The sequence below is a fragment of the Hippopotamus amphibius genome, chromosome 12, assembly GCF_030028045.1.
Source record: "Hippopotamus amphibius kiboko isolate mHipAmp2 chromosome 12, mHipAmp2.hap2, whole genome shotgun sequence".
Classification (NCBI taxonomy): domain Eukaryota; kingdom Metazoa; phylum Chordata; class Mammalia; order Artiodactyla; family Hippopotamidae; genus Hippopotamus; species Hippopotamus amphibius.
In genome coordinates this window covers 72,725,579-72,739,670 of record NC_080197.1, presented here as the reverse complement: position 1 = coordinate 72,739,670, position 14,092 = coordinate 72,725,579, and the positions used below count along the sequence as shown (strand labels likewise).

At 35.8% G+C, this 14,092-nt stretch overlaps 1 protein-coding gene across 1 annotated transcript in view; it reads right to left on the bottom strand.

The window, feature by feature from the left end:
• Window positions 1-7,262: 7,262 nt before the first annotated feature.
• CLEC2A (C-type lectin domain family 2 member A) overlaps window positions 7,263-14,092 on the bottom strand; it is a 28,064-nt gene continuing 21,234 nt past the window's right edge. Inside the window, 4 exon segments of the mRNA XM_057704135.1 lie at window positions 7,263-7,367; window positions 7,369-7,399; window positions 8,539-8,642; window positions 11,300-11,475. Of these exon segments, the coding sequence (XP_057560118.1) occupies window positions 7,263-7,367; window positions 7,369-7,399; window positions 8,539-8,642; window positions 11,300-11,475 (416 nt within the window).

The following is a 14,092-nucleotide window of genomic DNA, read 5'->3' as shown; positions in this document are numbered from 1 at the left end:
CGTTTCCCTTTCATCAAATTTATATTTAACATTGTTATTGCTGGGAATTTTCTCACTCCCTTAGTTTGCTAACTGAAATTCTGTACAAATTATCTTCTTTTTCTCTCATTTATCCAAACCACACTCATATGTCAAAGTAAATGCAATAGCTTGTGTCCACTATATAAGTGAGGTAGTAATTTATTTATTTATTTATTTATTTATTTATTTATTTGTGTATATGTATATATACATATATTTGGCTGATTTGGGTCTTTGTTGCTGTGCGCAAGCTTTTCTCTAGTTGTGGCGAGCAGGCTTCTCATTATGGTGGCTTCTCTTTTTTTTTTTCTTTTTAATTTTATCTATTTATTTATTGGCTGCATTGGGTCTTTGCTGCTGCACACATGCTTTCTCTAATTGTGCCAAGCAGGGGCTACTCTTTGTTGGGGTGTGCAGGCTTCTCATTGCAGTGGCTTTTCTCTTGTTGTGGAGCACAGGTTCTAGGTGTGCAGGCTTCAGTAGCTGTGGCATGTGGGCTCAATAGTTGTGGCACATGGGCTCTAGACCACAGGCTCAGTAGTCGTGGCTCTGTGGTATGTGGGATCCTCCCAGCTCAGGGATCGAAACCTGTGTCCCCTGCATTGGCAGGCAGACTCTCAACCACTTCGTGTGGTGGATTCTCTTGTCATACTTGATAACACAGCCTCCAAATATATGAAAGAACAATTGACAGACTTGAAATAAGTCCTACAGTAATAGTTGGAGACTTCAATATTCCACATTCAGTGATGTACAGAACAACCTGATAGAAGAACAAGGAAATAGAGGTCTTGAGTAGTACTATAAACCAATTAGACATAACAGACATATGCAGAACACGCCACCAATAACTGAATACACATTCTTTTCAAGTGCAAATGGAACAATATCCAGAATAGACATGATAGGCCACAAAACAAGTCAATAAATCTGAAAATTTTGAACTCATACAAAGTTCCTTTTGCCATCATAATGGAATGAAACTAGAAATCAGTAACAGAAGAAAACATGGAAGATTCACAAATGTGAAAATTAAACAACCCACTCAAATATCCAATGATCAAAATATAAATCAGAAGGGAAATTAGAAAATACATTGAGACAAATGAGATGAAAACACAATATAACCCAAACTTATGCTGTGCAGTGGAAGCAGTACTGAGAGGAAAATTTATAGCTGTAAATGTATTCTCTATGTATTATTAAACAATACAAAATTAAAAAGATCATTATATTTTGGAGGCTTTTCTAACATAACTGCAAAATTATTTCAAACAAAATAAGAAATGAGTCAAATATAAAAAATTTTACTTGACTGCAGAACCTTCATAATTTCATCAAAACATAGCATTGCAATTTAATAATGAACTTGGCTATTTTAAAATAAAAATAAACATAAATAGTAATAATACTAATGAGGAGGGGAAGGAGGAGGAAGAGGAGGGGGACAAGAAGGTTAGGAGAAAAAAGAGGAAAAAATAAACTAAAAGAAAATCAGTTCAACTTTGATTTTAAGGAGTTATCACTGCTTAGTCATGCCTAAATGTATGAAGGTCATATCTGGGACCAACAATAATTTAACTTATTTATTAATTTTCTCAGTCAAATCAAAAGTGCTTTTATAGTATAGGGTAAGTTTAGGGTACATGCTATAAAATAGAATTCTTAAAGATTAGTGAAAAATCTTGATAGAAAGGAGATTGATTCTCTTTATGATTCTTTAGCTTTTTTCTTCACCCTTTAGAGTCATTGTCACAACTTGTTGGTTATGGGTCATGCTAGAGAATATAATAAAAATTATGGTCTCTTTCCACAAAAAAAAAAATTAAATTAAATAAATAAATAAATAAAATTAAGTAAAATGCAACTACTTAAACAAAACAAAATTAAAAAGAAGAAAATTATAAGCACAGTTAAAAAATAGAGAATTCCTCTTCCTTCTGGGAGAAGCTGGGTAATAACAGGTTAATGAATATCATCTCTGTGTTTTCTGGAAGTATTTCCTATTAAGGTATAAAAGCCCCTCTGACCACTGGATTGGGCTGAGCAGAGAACAAGGACAAACTTGGAAATGGACAAATGGTACTGAATGGACCAGATGGTAAGCTCTGAAAAATGTGGCAGCAATATTTGTGTTTGAATTCACTTTGCATGAAACGAAGTGTTCTGTTATATACCCTAAAAATTTTTATATTAAGATTAGTCATAAAGGAAGAAAGTGCCAGTTTGTATGTTCCAAGGTTTTGCAACCTCCTTGAATCAATCTAAAGCCTATCATAGGTGGCATGGTAGAAAACCTACACACTTGGTTCCAGCCTTGTGTGTCATTTACCAAGTCTTTCAGTTGTACTTGTCCTACTGATCTCAGTGTTGTGAGAATCAGAGATTTTGATGTATATGACTGTACATTTTAACTTTAAAATATTATATAAGTGTCGGGAGCCATCTGGACAAGCCAATGCTATGACAAGGTCACCAGGCTCCAAGGAGGACCGCAAGGCGAGAACTCCTTGGAATGGCATTTCGGAGCAGGAGGATCGCAAGGTGACTGCTCTGCAAGAACAGGCCCCAGACCATCTCCACCCATTTTACATTCTGTTCTTTGTTTCTTTGTAATACTATGCTTACCACCCACTTCCCCTCCCTGTGTCTATGTCTGCAGGAAAGAACCAGGGTTTGACACATTCTTTCTCCGTGTCTGCCCCACCAGGTCCCCTCCCACCACTCCTTGGTGGAAAAGGTGGGCACCTCAGGCTACTAAATGCTGGAGAAAAGGGAGGGGTGGCTCTTTTTGTAATGCTTATGATTGCAGCAAGGCATAAGTATAGACATAGATATTAGGCATAGGTATGGGTGCTAAGGGCTATAGTTTGCTTAGATGTAAGATTAAGAAGTTATTTACATGTGTTTACTTCAGAGTCACAGGGTTTGCAAGCCAAACCTGACGAAAGAAAGAAACTGGTAGATGCTGAGGGAAGATATGCTCTGCCATAAAAGATTTTTTCTGAGATATGTTTACTATATAAACACACAAAGCTGTGACAATAAAGAGAGATCCTGCATAGCTGACACAGGCCTCTCCATCTCTTCCTTGCGCCGACGCCACTCATCCCTTGGGTACTTCTGGACCCACCGGAGCTGGACTTCGGCATATAAGTGTAAGTTAAATTATTAAGTAAAGCCACCATTGCATCAGTCTTCAGCTTTTTACCAAGGGATTCTGAGAGATAGTAATAATGCCTAATATTTAGAAGATTATAGTTACAATGTTTAGGATAGGTAAAGTTTGGCATCATCAAATTTTATCTCAACTGTATATTTATATGATCTTTATATTACTGAAAACATTTTGGATAATGTTGGAAGACTTGAATTCAGACAATTTCACTGAATGCTTGCTTTTTCTGAGATGAGGACGTTTTGAAAAGTTGCTTTATCATGATAAAAATAGTCAACATCGGAAATGTAACTTTATTTAGTGGTAAGGGCCCTGGACTGGACATTGGTAGATTTGAAAACTAGTTCTTACTCATTAGCTTCCTGACCTTGGACAGATGGTAAGTTTTAGGAATTAGAACTTATATTTATACACAGTAGTATCTACAGTGCCTAACACATTGTAGATGCTTGATAAATACATAAAATTAACCTTTATTTCTTCCTTTATGATATTGAAATAGTAATATTTACTCATTCCCAAAGTGTTTTAAGAATCAAATACATTAACTATCCTGTTGTTGAAAACAGAACATCACTATAGAAATGAAAAACATTTGTTAAGACCTAGCATATCTCAACAATTGGCAAGCCATATCAGACTACCACAATTTTAACCAGTAAAGAGGAGAAACTTATAATCTAAATGCTGATCCAAATGTCTGTGTCAGGCCATTGAAACTCAGCTGAATAGCACTGTATTTTCAGTACTGGAGCATAGAAAATAATAGTGAAACATGGACAAGAGAAAGCCGTTGAGGTCTTCAGTTATTTAAGGAAGTAGAATACTGCTGAAACTGTGGAGAGAAAGCAGGTGTCTGAAGATATTTCCCACAAGCCAAGTGAGACTTTGGATATATTAGTAGTTGAAAGAACACTATGCTTATAGACATAAGATAGATTTGATTTGATTCACTGTCCCTATAGTTGATTTATTGTATCTCTAGCTAATCAAAGCCCATTGACTAGTTAGTGATCAATACATAAGCCAGGAGAAAATCTGGAACTATGAACAAAGAAAGTTACCTGTAACATAGCAGCATTTCTTCACTCTTCTCTTTTCCAAAGTGAAGAAGTTGGAAACAGCCTAGGCTCTGCAGTTTCATCTATTTTGGTGTGAATTCTAGTTTTACCAGTTATGATATTATAGGAATTTAGGGGGTTTTTCTGTTTATAAAAAGAGATACTAATACTTATCTTACAAGGTAGTTTTTGATATGAAAGAGATGATATGTATAATGTGTCTTATATTCATAGGCTGAATTAATGTTTGCTTATTTTCCCGTCTTTATTCTCTATGCTCTTGAAGAAATGTCCAGTGACCAACAGATTGATTCTGCTTTTTCCATTGCAGTTTTCCTATTAAAGGAGGAGGAGAATGTGCCTATTTGAATGACAAAGGGGCCAGTAGTGCTAGGCATTACTCAGAGCGGAAGTGGATTTGTTCAAAACCAGACACATATACCCAAATATGGAGGCAAAACCTCAACTGATTTTCAGATGCACATTTGTGGATACATGGTAAATTGCTACCTCCAATTTATTTCCCTTCTCATATACACAGACAAATGAAGTAAAGATAATCATGTTTCTGATAATGTTTTTAAGCAAAGACACTGTTTTCAATCTTTCTCTAGTGTAATTACTTTGCTTGCAGTTCAGTGTTTTTATTTTATTCGGATTTCTAGGATTATAATCCTGTCAGATGAAAGTTTGTTGTAGTTATTGTTTACTAATTAACAACTTGGTCCTCAAATATTGCCACACAAGGTAAAAAAGACGGTGTATGGTGGGCTTTACCCAGCTGCCTTCTCCTTGAGCTGTCCTGTGTATGCTTGTACAGGTCTGTCACTTGAGGCCTCAGCCTGGAGCTTCTTTCTTCTTCCATTGCTTCTCGATCCAGAGAAAGTGCTATGATTCATGGTGGGGAATTTGGCTTATGTTTTCTAGTATCTGCTGAAGTGAGAAGGTCCAGAAGTGTTGGGAGTGTGATGGTTAATTTTGTGTCAGCTTGGCTCAGCCAAATATATTTGGTCAAACATTGTTCTGGATATTTTTGTAAGGACATTTTTATTTATTTAGTTTTTTTAATTTTTTAAAAACTATACATTTATTTATTTTTATTTGTTTTAGTTTTGGCTGCTTTGGGTCTTTGTTGCTGCACAGGATCTTTCTCTAGTTGTGGTGAGCAGGGGCCACTCTTTGTTGCGGTGTGTAGGCCTCTCATTGTGGTGGCTTCTCTTGTTCTGGAGCGTGGGCTCTAGGCACATGGTCTTCAGTAGTTGTGGCATGTGGGCTTAGTAATTGTGGACACTGAGAGAAGTCCCGTGAGGTAGTAATTTAACTCCATCAAAAAGTTGTCTGACTTCCTAGGTGGCACAGTGGTTAAGAATTTGCCTGCCAATGCAGGGGACACGGGTTTGATCCCTGTTCCAGGAAGATCCCACATGCTGTGGAGCAACTAAGCCCGTGTGCCACAACTATTGAGCCTGTTTTCTAGAGCCCATGAGCCACAACTATTGAGCCTATGTGCTGCAACTACTGAAACCCACGTGCCTAGAGCCTGTGTTCCACAACAAGAGAAGCCACCACAACGAAGAGCCTGTGTACCACAATGAAGAGTAGCCCCCGCTCTCCACAACTAGAGAAAGTCCATGTGCAGCAACAAAGACACAATGCAGCCAATAAATAATTAATTAATTCATTAATTTAAAAAAATGTCTGTAGTTCATTCTAAGCCATCGGAAATGTATTGTATGACTTGGTAGATGTGAATCAGAGGAAAACAAGGAGTGAGTTACTCTAAATTGCTAAGCAATTAAAATTAATTTGTAACCATGAACCAACAATAAAAATAAAACTTACTTTATGAATCAAGTAACATTTCAACTTAATCTGAGCCAAAATTTAATACATCCATCTGTAATACACAATGACATTGAAATTTCATATTTTCAAGTTTTCTTGGTGACAAATGATGAACAGATATAATATGCCTAAGCTTGATTACATCCTGATATTTGCCAAGTATTTGCATTCCTATATAGTACTAGTAACATTTACCAGTAGGGCTCACAAGAATCTCCTTTTCCATTGATCAGAAAGTTTCATCTACAACTAATTTAGGAAGTAAGCATCCATTAGATATGGGAGAAGGACTGGTTTGTATGCTTCTGTGTGTTTACTTTGTAACTTAGTTTCTCTCTTTTTCTCCCACTTCTCTACCCTACTAAGTGTCTATGTATTCCCCTACACTCATTCCTTCTTGCACTGAGAGGTTACAGTTATCTAGGCAGGAAATTAAACTCAAGCTAATGTAACAAAGGCAGGCTTGATATAATATTTTCCATACCCTGCAGAATTTGAATTTTATGACACATCCAGGGATACATCACAAGCCCATCCTATTTCCTTGCCCTTACTTGGGAAACAAATATTTTTTAATAATCTATTTTTGATCACTTTTAATGTTATTATTCTGGTTTATATTCTATTACCTAAGCTTTGTAACTTTAATGTAGAATTCTGATAACTTATCTGTGATTATTACTTGTAGAGTCAGGGTCCTTCCTGGTGGTTTTCCCTTATTTTTTAGGATGTTGCTGAAGTACACGTCTGTTCGTAGGTGATTCTCTTATAACATTTCTTTAAGCCAAGGTTGCTACGGTTAGTATTTTGTAATATTTACACATATTAAGCACATATACTTCTCTAACTTTTAAGCTGTAGGTCTTCGCTGACCTATCAATACAGATTCCTTTAATTTGTTTATCATTACCATCAATGCAGTAAAGGTCATCTAATTGTTTGGTCCTATTTAACAGAAGTTTCCTGACTTGTGCTCATAATGGGCAGTTAATGTGTTTTGAATTCATGACGTTCTACCTGTAATCATTCATTCATTCAACAACTTTTAATTCCTTTATTTAATACTTACAAAACTCTGCTGTATGCCAGAAATTAACACATTATAAATCCACTATACTTAAATTAAAAAATACTTGCAAAATTCTTTATTCCAGCTCTTACTTGTTTTCCAATTTGTTTACTCTGTTAGATATTGGGTTGCTGCCAATCCACTTGATATCAATAAATCCCCTGGAACTCTGGATTCCATCAGAATTCAAAAAAAGCAAACGATCCATTCCCACTAGTTTCAGACCTGAAAAGAAACAATTGAAATCAATTTGGGAATCCCTTACAGCTGTAATCAGAAATAAAATTTAGAGTAATTTAAAACATTTTATACAAAACACTGAGCCTCATACTCACCAATCACCATACTCTACCCCCAAAATATCTGGTATTTAAAGGAATGTAGACATTTAGTATTTAAAGACAGAATGTAGGTATTTAATATTATAATTATCAGCATAATCTGTAATGTTGTTTTGAACAATAGGTAGAAAGACAGAGATAAAAATAGACATAGAGAAATCATAGATATAAATATGTCTGTATCTATCTACATTTATCTATCTCTATTTCTATCTAGAGAGAGAGAGTACTTCTAAATCCAAAGATCTATGGAATCTTTTTTAAAGCAGCTCCCTGGCATATTACCTGGTATATTTTTAGCCAGTGTTCCTTTTTGAAGGTAAAAAACAAGGTTTATATTCATTTGGTACTTTTGAAATATACTGAGATGGAAACCAAAGAGACTAATTAAAATAGTTTTTTTATTAATTTGCTCAATCGATGACCAATTATTTTTATTTTTTGTAATAAGTATAATTTGTCCTGTCTTCCATATTTCTAAATTGGTTCCCATTTTTTTATCCAGCACTTAATGAACTATTAAGGCAGGAAGACATGGATACAAAAGAAAAGTCATACAGCCCTTGTTTTCAGGTAAAATAGTATTTAAGTCAGGAAACAACATTCACTCAAGAAATGGATACATAAATAAGTAATATTGCTTATGGTCTCTAACTCTTTAAAGAAAAAAGAGATCTTGCATAAATTTACAAGGTACAATGAGCATTGGCTTTGAATTTGCAGACTAGTTGAATTTGAATTAGCAAAAACAGGGTTTATTAACAAGAGCTTGACAATAAAAATAAAATGAAATAGGAAACAAAAATAAAAATGGAAAATTTCAGTGTGTGTCGTATAACAACATAGAAGGAAGGTGGGTTGTTCTAGGATATGTTTCAAGACACATGTCACAGGGCGGAAACTGAGAAAGGTAATTACAAATAGAAAGTAGGGAGATTTATTTACAATAATGCAAATCACAATGATTTAAATTATTTTATACAACACCAGAATAAAACCTTTCGTACTAAATTTGAAACTCACCAAATATTGAATGTAGTGTCATTTGTCCACTTCTAAGATTCTCCTAGTTTTCTGCTCAATCCAATCCAGTACATAGAAGTTCCTGTGTGCTTCTTCAAAAATTTCTTTCACACAAATCAGGAATTCTCCATTACTTAATATTTTAGAGCCCACTGCTAGCATGCTTCGCACTCCAACATCCCATCTTTTATGATTTACATCCTAATTTGCATGCCCTAATGCTTCCATAGCAACGAACAACACAGACAGTGATGTTTATGTTAGTTTTATCGGGACAACTTTCACTTTGCTCTTTTACTTCTTAAACATCTCTAAGTAGTAGAGTGACTTCTATCAAGTCATCAAAACTCTCCGAGCTATTATATCTTGAATTATCACTAAAGGTAATTTCTCTCTCTCAAATGACAAACTGATGAGAAAAACATCTTTGACTTCCTTCCCTTCAATTCTACTGCATAAACCATCAGTATGTTTTAGTCACAGAGTGAAGGACAGAGACTCTAAACTGATAGAATGTTGTTTCTGGATGACAAAATCAGCAGCTAAGCAGTTTCTATGGGAACTGACACAGCATATTCTTTAAGGGTGGCAGAGAACTGACGCTTACATCTTGTTCTGTGCAGAAATCCTCTCCCCCAAATCATAGAGGGGTAAAGGTGTTTAATGGAAAGTATAATTACTGTTAAAATAGGAAAACTCAGAAACTACTTTGAGTAGACACTAGAATAAGAATGTCATTGCTGTATGATTTCACTTACATGTGGAATCTAAAAATCAAAACAAGTGATCAAACACAACAAAACAGAAACAGAGTCTTAGAGAAAAAAAAACAAGTGGTTGCCAGAGGAGAGGGGGGTGGGGAGAGAAAAGAAATAGTTGACGGAAGTATGAACTTCCGGTTGCAAAATAAATGAGTCATGGGTATGAAATGTACAGAGTGGGAGATATTATCAATAACTACTTAATATCATTGTAAGGTGACATCATAACTAGACTTATTCTGGTGCTCATTTTGGAAAGTATAGAAATACCAAATCACTATTTTGTGTAACAGGAAGTAGCATATGTTGCAGGTCAATACTTCAAAAACAAACAAACAAGTAAACTCATAGAAAGAGAGATGAGATTTGTAAGGTTACCAGAGGTGGGGGGTAGGAGGAGGGGGAATTGAGTGAAGGTGGTCAAAAGGTACAAACTTCCAGTTACAAGATAAGTAAATGCTAGGGATGTATTGCACAACAAGATAAATATAATTAACACTGCTGTATGTTATATATGGAAGTTAAGAGAGTAAATTCTGAGTTCTCATCACAAGAAAAAAAAGTTTTCTATTTCTTTAGTTTTTTTAATCTATAAGAGATGATGGATGTTCACTGAACTTACTGTGATAATCATTTAATGATGTGTGTAAGTCAAGTCATTATGCTGCACATCTTAAACCTACACAATTATATCTCAATAAAACTAGAAGAAAAAGAATGGCACTGCCATTGTATACTTTCTCCTATAATCAGAAATCTGACTTTTGGGTGAATATGATTTATTCTAATAAACTATGTTGAATGCTATCACTCAGTAGTCTCTCCCCAGCTGACTCCTGCTATTAGACCACAAACCTATTAATCAGCTTTTCTTTGTAAACAAATCTCTCCACTTACCCTGTACCCCTGAATTCCACGTCCCTCTCCCTGGCCCTCTTTTACTTTTTCCATTCATTGTCTCACTTTCTTCAAACTGCACACAGTTCCTTTATATCCTCCTCTCTAAATTCCCAGAGCCATATCTTTTTTGTGTTGCATTTTTTTCAGGCTCTTCTTGGCAGAATACACATGTACATTTATTAAAAAGTATTTAATAATTTAAGAACATTGACCAATGACAGGTAGCTATATAAACAATGTGCGTTGTGATTATGGACATAACATCACTAGCGAACCCGCCAAAGTTCAAATCTCAGTTCAACAATTTTTGGCTGTGTGGCAATGCCTGGATTGCATCCATCTCTGTGCCTCACTTTCCTCACCTTTAAAGTAAGGATATTTAAATACCTGCTTCATAGACATTGGTTGAAGAGCATATGAGGTTTTACAGTTACTGTGCTTAAAACACTCTGTGATATGCATTATTGTAGGGGAGCAAAATTCATGACCCCAAAATGTGTCTCTTTCCTGTGAGGATTACTTTAAGCTGACTATTTTTAGGAAACAGAAGACTCAGGAAGTCTTTCTTTTTACTTCCTCCTTAACTGTTTGAAAGAATTTAGATAAAGGGCCTGGTCCAGGAAGGGTACTTTCACCAGAGATATCTACAAAGAATATAGGCTATTTGTGGCAGGGTGGGAACTCTGCTGGGCAGGAGCCCGAAGTCCTCTATGTGTCCCATTGTCTCTGTGTGGCATAGCAAATATTTGCTTAGCAAACGTTTGTCTTTCTGGCTCCATGTGCATTGCCTTCTTTCTCTTTGAAGTTCCAATCTCTTACCCCCTTCTTTTTCTCTCAGATGACATATAAGCTTCAAGTGCCTAATTTGTCCTCGGGTGTCATTTTCTTGTGGAGTCCTCATATGTACGTAATTAAATTTGGTTTTCTCCTGTTAATCTGCTTCATGTCAGTTTAATTCTTAGATCAGTCAGAAGAACCTAGAAGGGTAGAGGATTTTTTTTTTCCTCTCTGATATTATCATGGAGAATTAGCTTTTACCATTTTTATTCTTTGTACAAAATTAAGTTTTGAGGTAATTGAAAGCTTTTCCCTTTTCTTACCGTATCCTCTGGTGTATCAGTCTGCGTGAGTTCTGATCCCTGTGAACTGCAAAAACTTTTACTGGCTGCCCAAATTCCGGTATCATCAGAAAAATAGAAACACTTCCTTCTTACTCCAATCCCTTCCTCTGAACATTCCATAGCTTTGGGACATTTTGAAAGTTTTGCAAATAATACTGAAAAAAAAAAAGTGTTTCTACTCATTCTGGTGAATCAATTTTATTTTTTACTCCAGTGTTTTGAGGCCTGAAAATTAGCTGCAGTCATGGAATGATGGATGAATCCAATTCCTCTGTCCATGAGGAAGACCATTTAGTGGTCAAGAAGTCTATCCTTTGTTCTATTTTTCTGGCTTCTATTTTGAGAAATGGAACTGCTAACCTCTCATGGTCTATATTGACGTCCTACCAAAAACAATGCAGAAGATTTAGCTATCAAGGAAGAGACCTAGAGACATAAATATAAATTAGTGCTCAAGGACCATGGTAAGAAATAAAGGCTCACTTTTACCTCAAAGAAATGAAAACGTTAAAGACAGAAGAGGACATCCAAGCTAGGGAAGTGAAACTCACTATATAAGGACAACAAATCACTGAAATATGAGTTAATGAAACATTGGTTCTACTTCACCAATATTTAGTGCCAAAGAAACTGAAATAATGACGACTTTATTTCTATGTACATTGTTTTGAGAATTTACTGTTTCAGGGTTTTAGTTAGGTGCTGAGTAATCAGAATAAGATAAAGCCCCTGGCTTCCAAATGTTTGAAGTTAACATAATGAGTAAAAAGTCAAGTAAATGTTTAAATGTAGGGCCAACTCCAAAGCCTCCTCTCCTCACTTTATCTTTTCTGTAATACTCAGAACCGGACCCAGGCTGACACAAACAGGTAATAAAATACATTGTGTTTCAGCTTTATTTTTTAGTAAATCAGCTAATGAATGAACTTAAATACTTCTTAGAGAAAGCCTTCTCTCTAAATACTTAATTTTGTTTAAATAATTAGTGTTTAAATATCAGTAGTATTGAGCTCTCAGAACTATAGCAGCAGAAGAGGCTGTCAGCAGGAAGAATATCAGCACTCCTGCGAATGACAAAAAAAAAATAGAATCAAGAATCAAGAGTGTAAAGTGTTACTTTAACTTCAGAGCTAAATTAAGCAAAACAGGCAAATGGAAAATCAAGTTCTGAAGACTATTAAGCCATGGCTCAGAAATTGAAATCCGCCTTTGGATACTTTTCACAAAATAAACCCATAATACCCAGAAGAAAATTAAAACATCATTTTTACAAATCTATCCCAACAGAGAAAATCTTGCAACAGATCACTTCTGACATTCTTTTTTTCTTTCAACATAATATGATAGAAATAAACAAATATCTCATAGAGCATCTATTAGTAATATAACTCACTCTTGATCCAAAAGAAATTAGAGTGAAGAAATACTGCAATTATAGAGGCATGTAATTAAAATATCAGAAATTAAAGAATTAGGAATTTAGCAGACAGATAAGAGTCTCAGTTCTGGCTCTGGAATGTATTTTTTTGTAAGAAGCAACCAATTCACTCTGGTCTCTATTTCTTTGACTGTAAATGGATTTCATAACTATACCTGTGTCATATGAATTAAACATAAATAATAAAGTATAGCGTATTTAACATTAGCTCTTTAACTCATAGAAAATACTCTCAATTAAAAAAAAATAGGGACTTCCCTGGTGGCACAATGGTTAAAAATCTGCCTGCCAGTGCAGGGGGCATGGTTTGATCCCTGGTCTGGGAAGATCCCACATACCTTGGAGCAACTAAGTCTGTGAGCCACAACTACTGAGCCCACATGCCACAACTGCTGAAGCCCAACCACCTAGATCCCATGCTCCACAGCAAGAGAAGCCACCACAATGAGAAGCCCACACACTGCAATGAAGGGTAGCCCCTGCTCACTGCAACTAGAGAAAGCCCCTGTGCAACAACGAGCTATTTGGGTCATCTGAGAATTTATGATTATTTTATTCAAAGGTCAAGCATTCCTATAAAGTCAAGAAGATGACTGTATTCTGAGAGAATTTTTAAGAGAGGCAAGGAATATGGTAAAAGCTACAAAACTGGTAGGAATCTGAGGACAAGCCTCTATAAGCCCTTTTATTACTGCAGAGCTGAGAGATTTAGGATTAAGCCTGAGACATAAATATTTGGGCCTGCTGCATAAAGAACCATAGAAAGGCCACTCACCTGTCATAAGAATGACCACTGTAATACTCAGGACACATGCGCAGTTTCATATACCAGGTTTTTTTTTCAACTTGCAAGCTGCAAAATTTTAAAAAAATATATATTTATTTTGAAATTTCCAGAGAAACCCTGACCAGGAACTGATTATTCATTTATTCCTCTCCCATAATAATCAATCAAGAAATTCTCATTAAAAGCATCTACATCCCAAGGTAAAAAAGGATATATTGGCCTTATGAAGTATACAAGGAAGCTAAGTGCCAAAGATTGCTATAGCTATTCAGACGGGCAGTGGGGGATGAGGAGATTACTTAGACTTGAAAGGAAAGAAAGGCAAAGTTATCCCAAAGGTGGAAATAGTGTGAATGGGGGATTGTAGTCAAGAAAGCATGGGGAATTCCCTGGTGTCGCAGTGGTTAAGAATCCGCCTGCCAGTGAAGGGGACATGGGTTCGATCCCTAGGCTGGGAAGATCTCACATGCCACAGAGCAACTAAACTCGTGCTCCACAACTACTGAGCCTGCACTCTAGAGCCTGCAAGCCACAACTATTAAGCCCA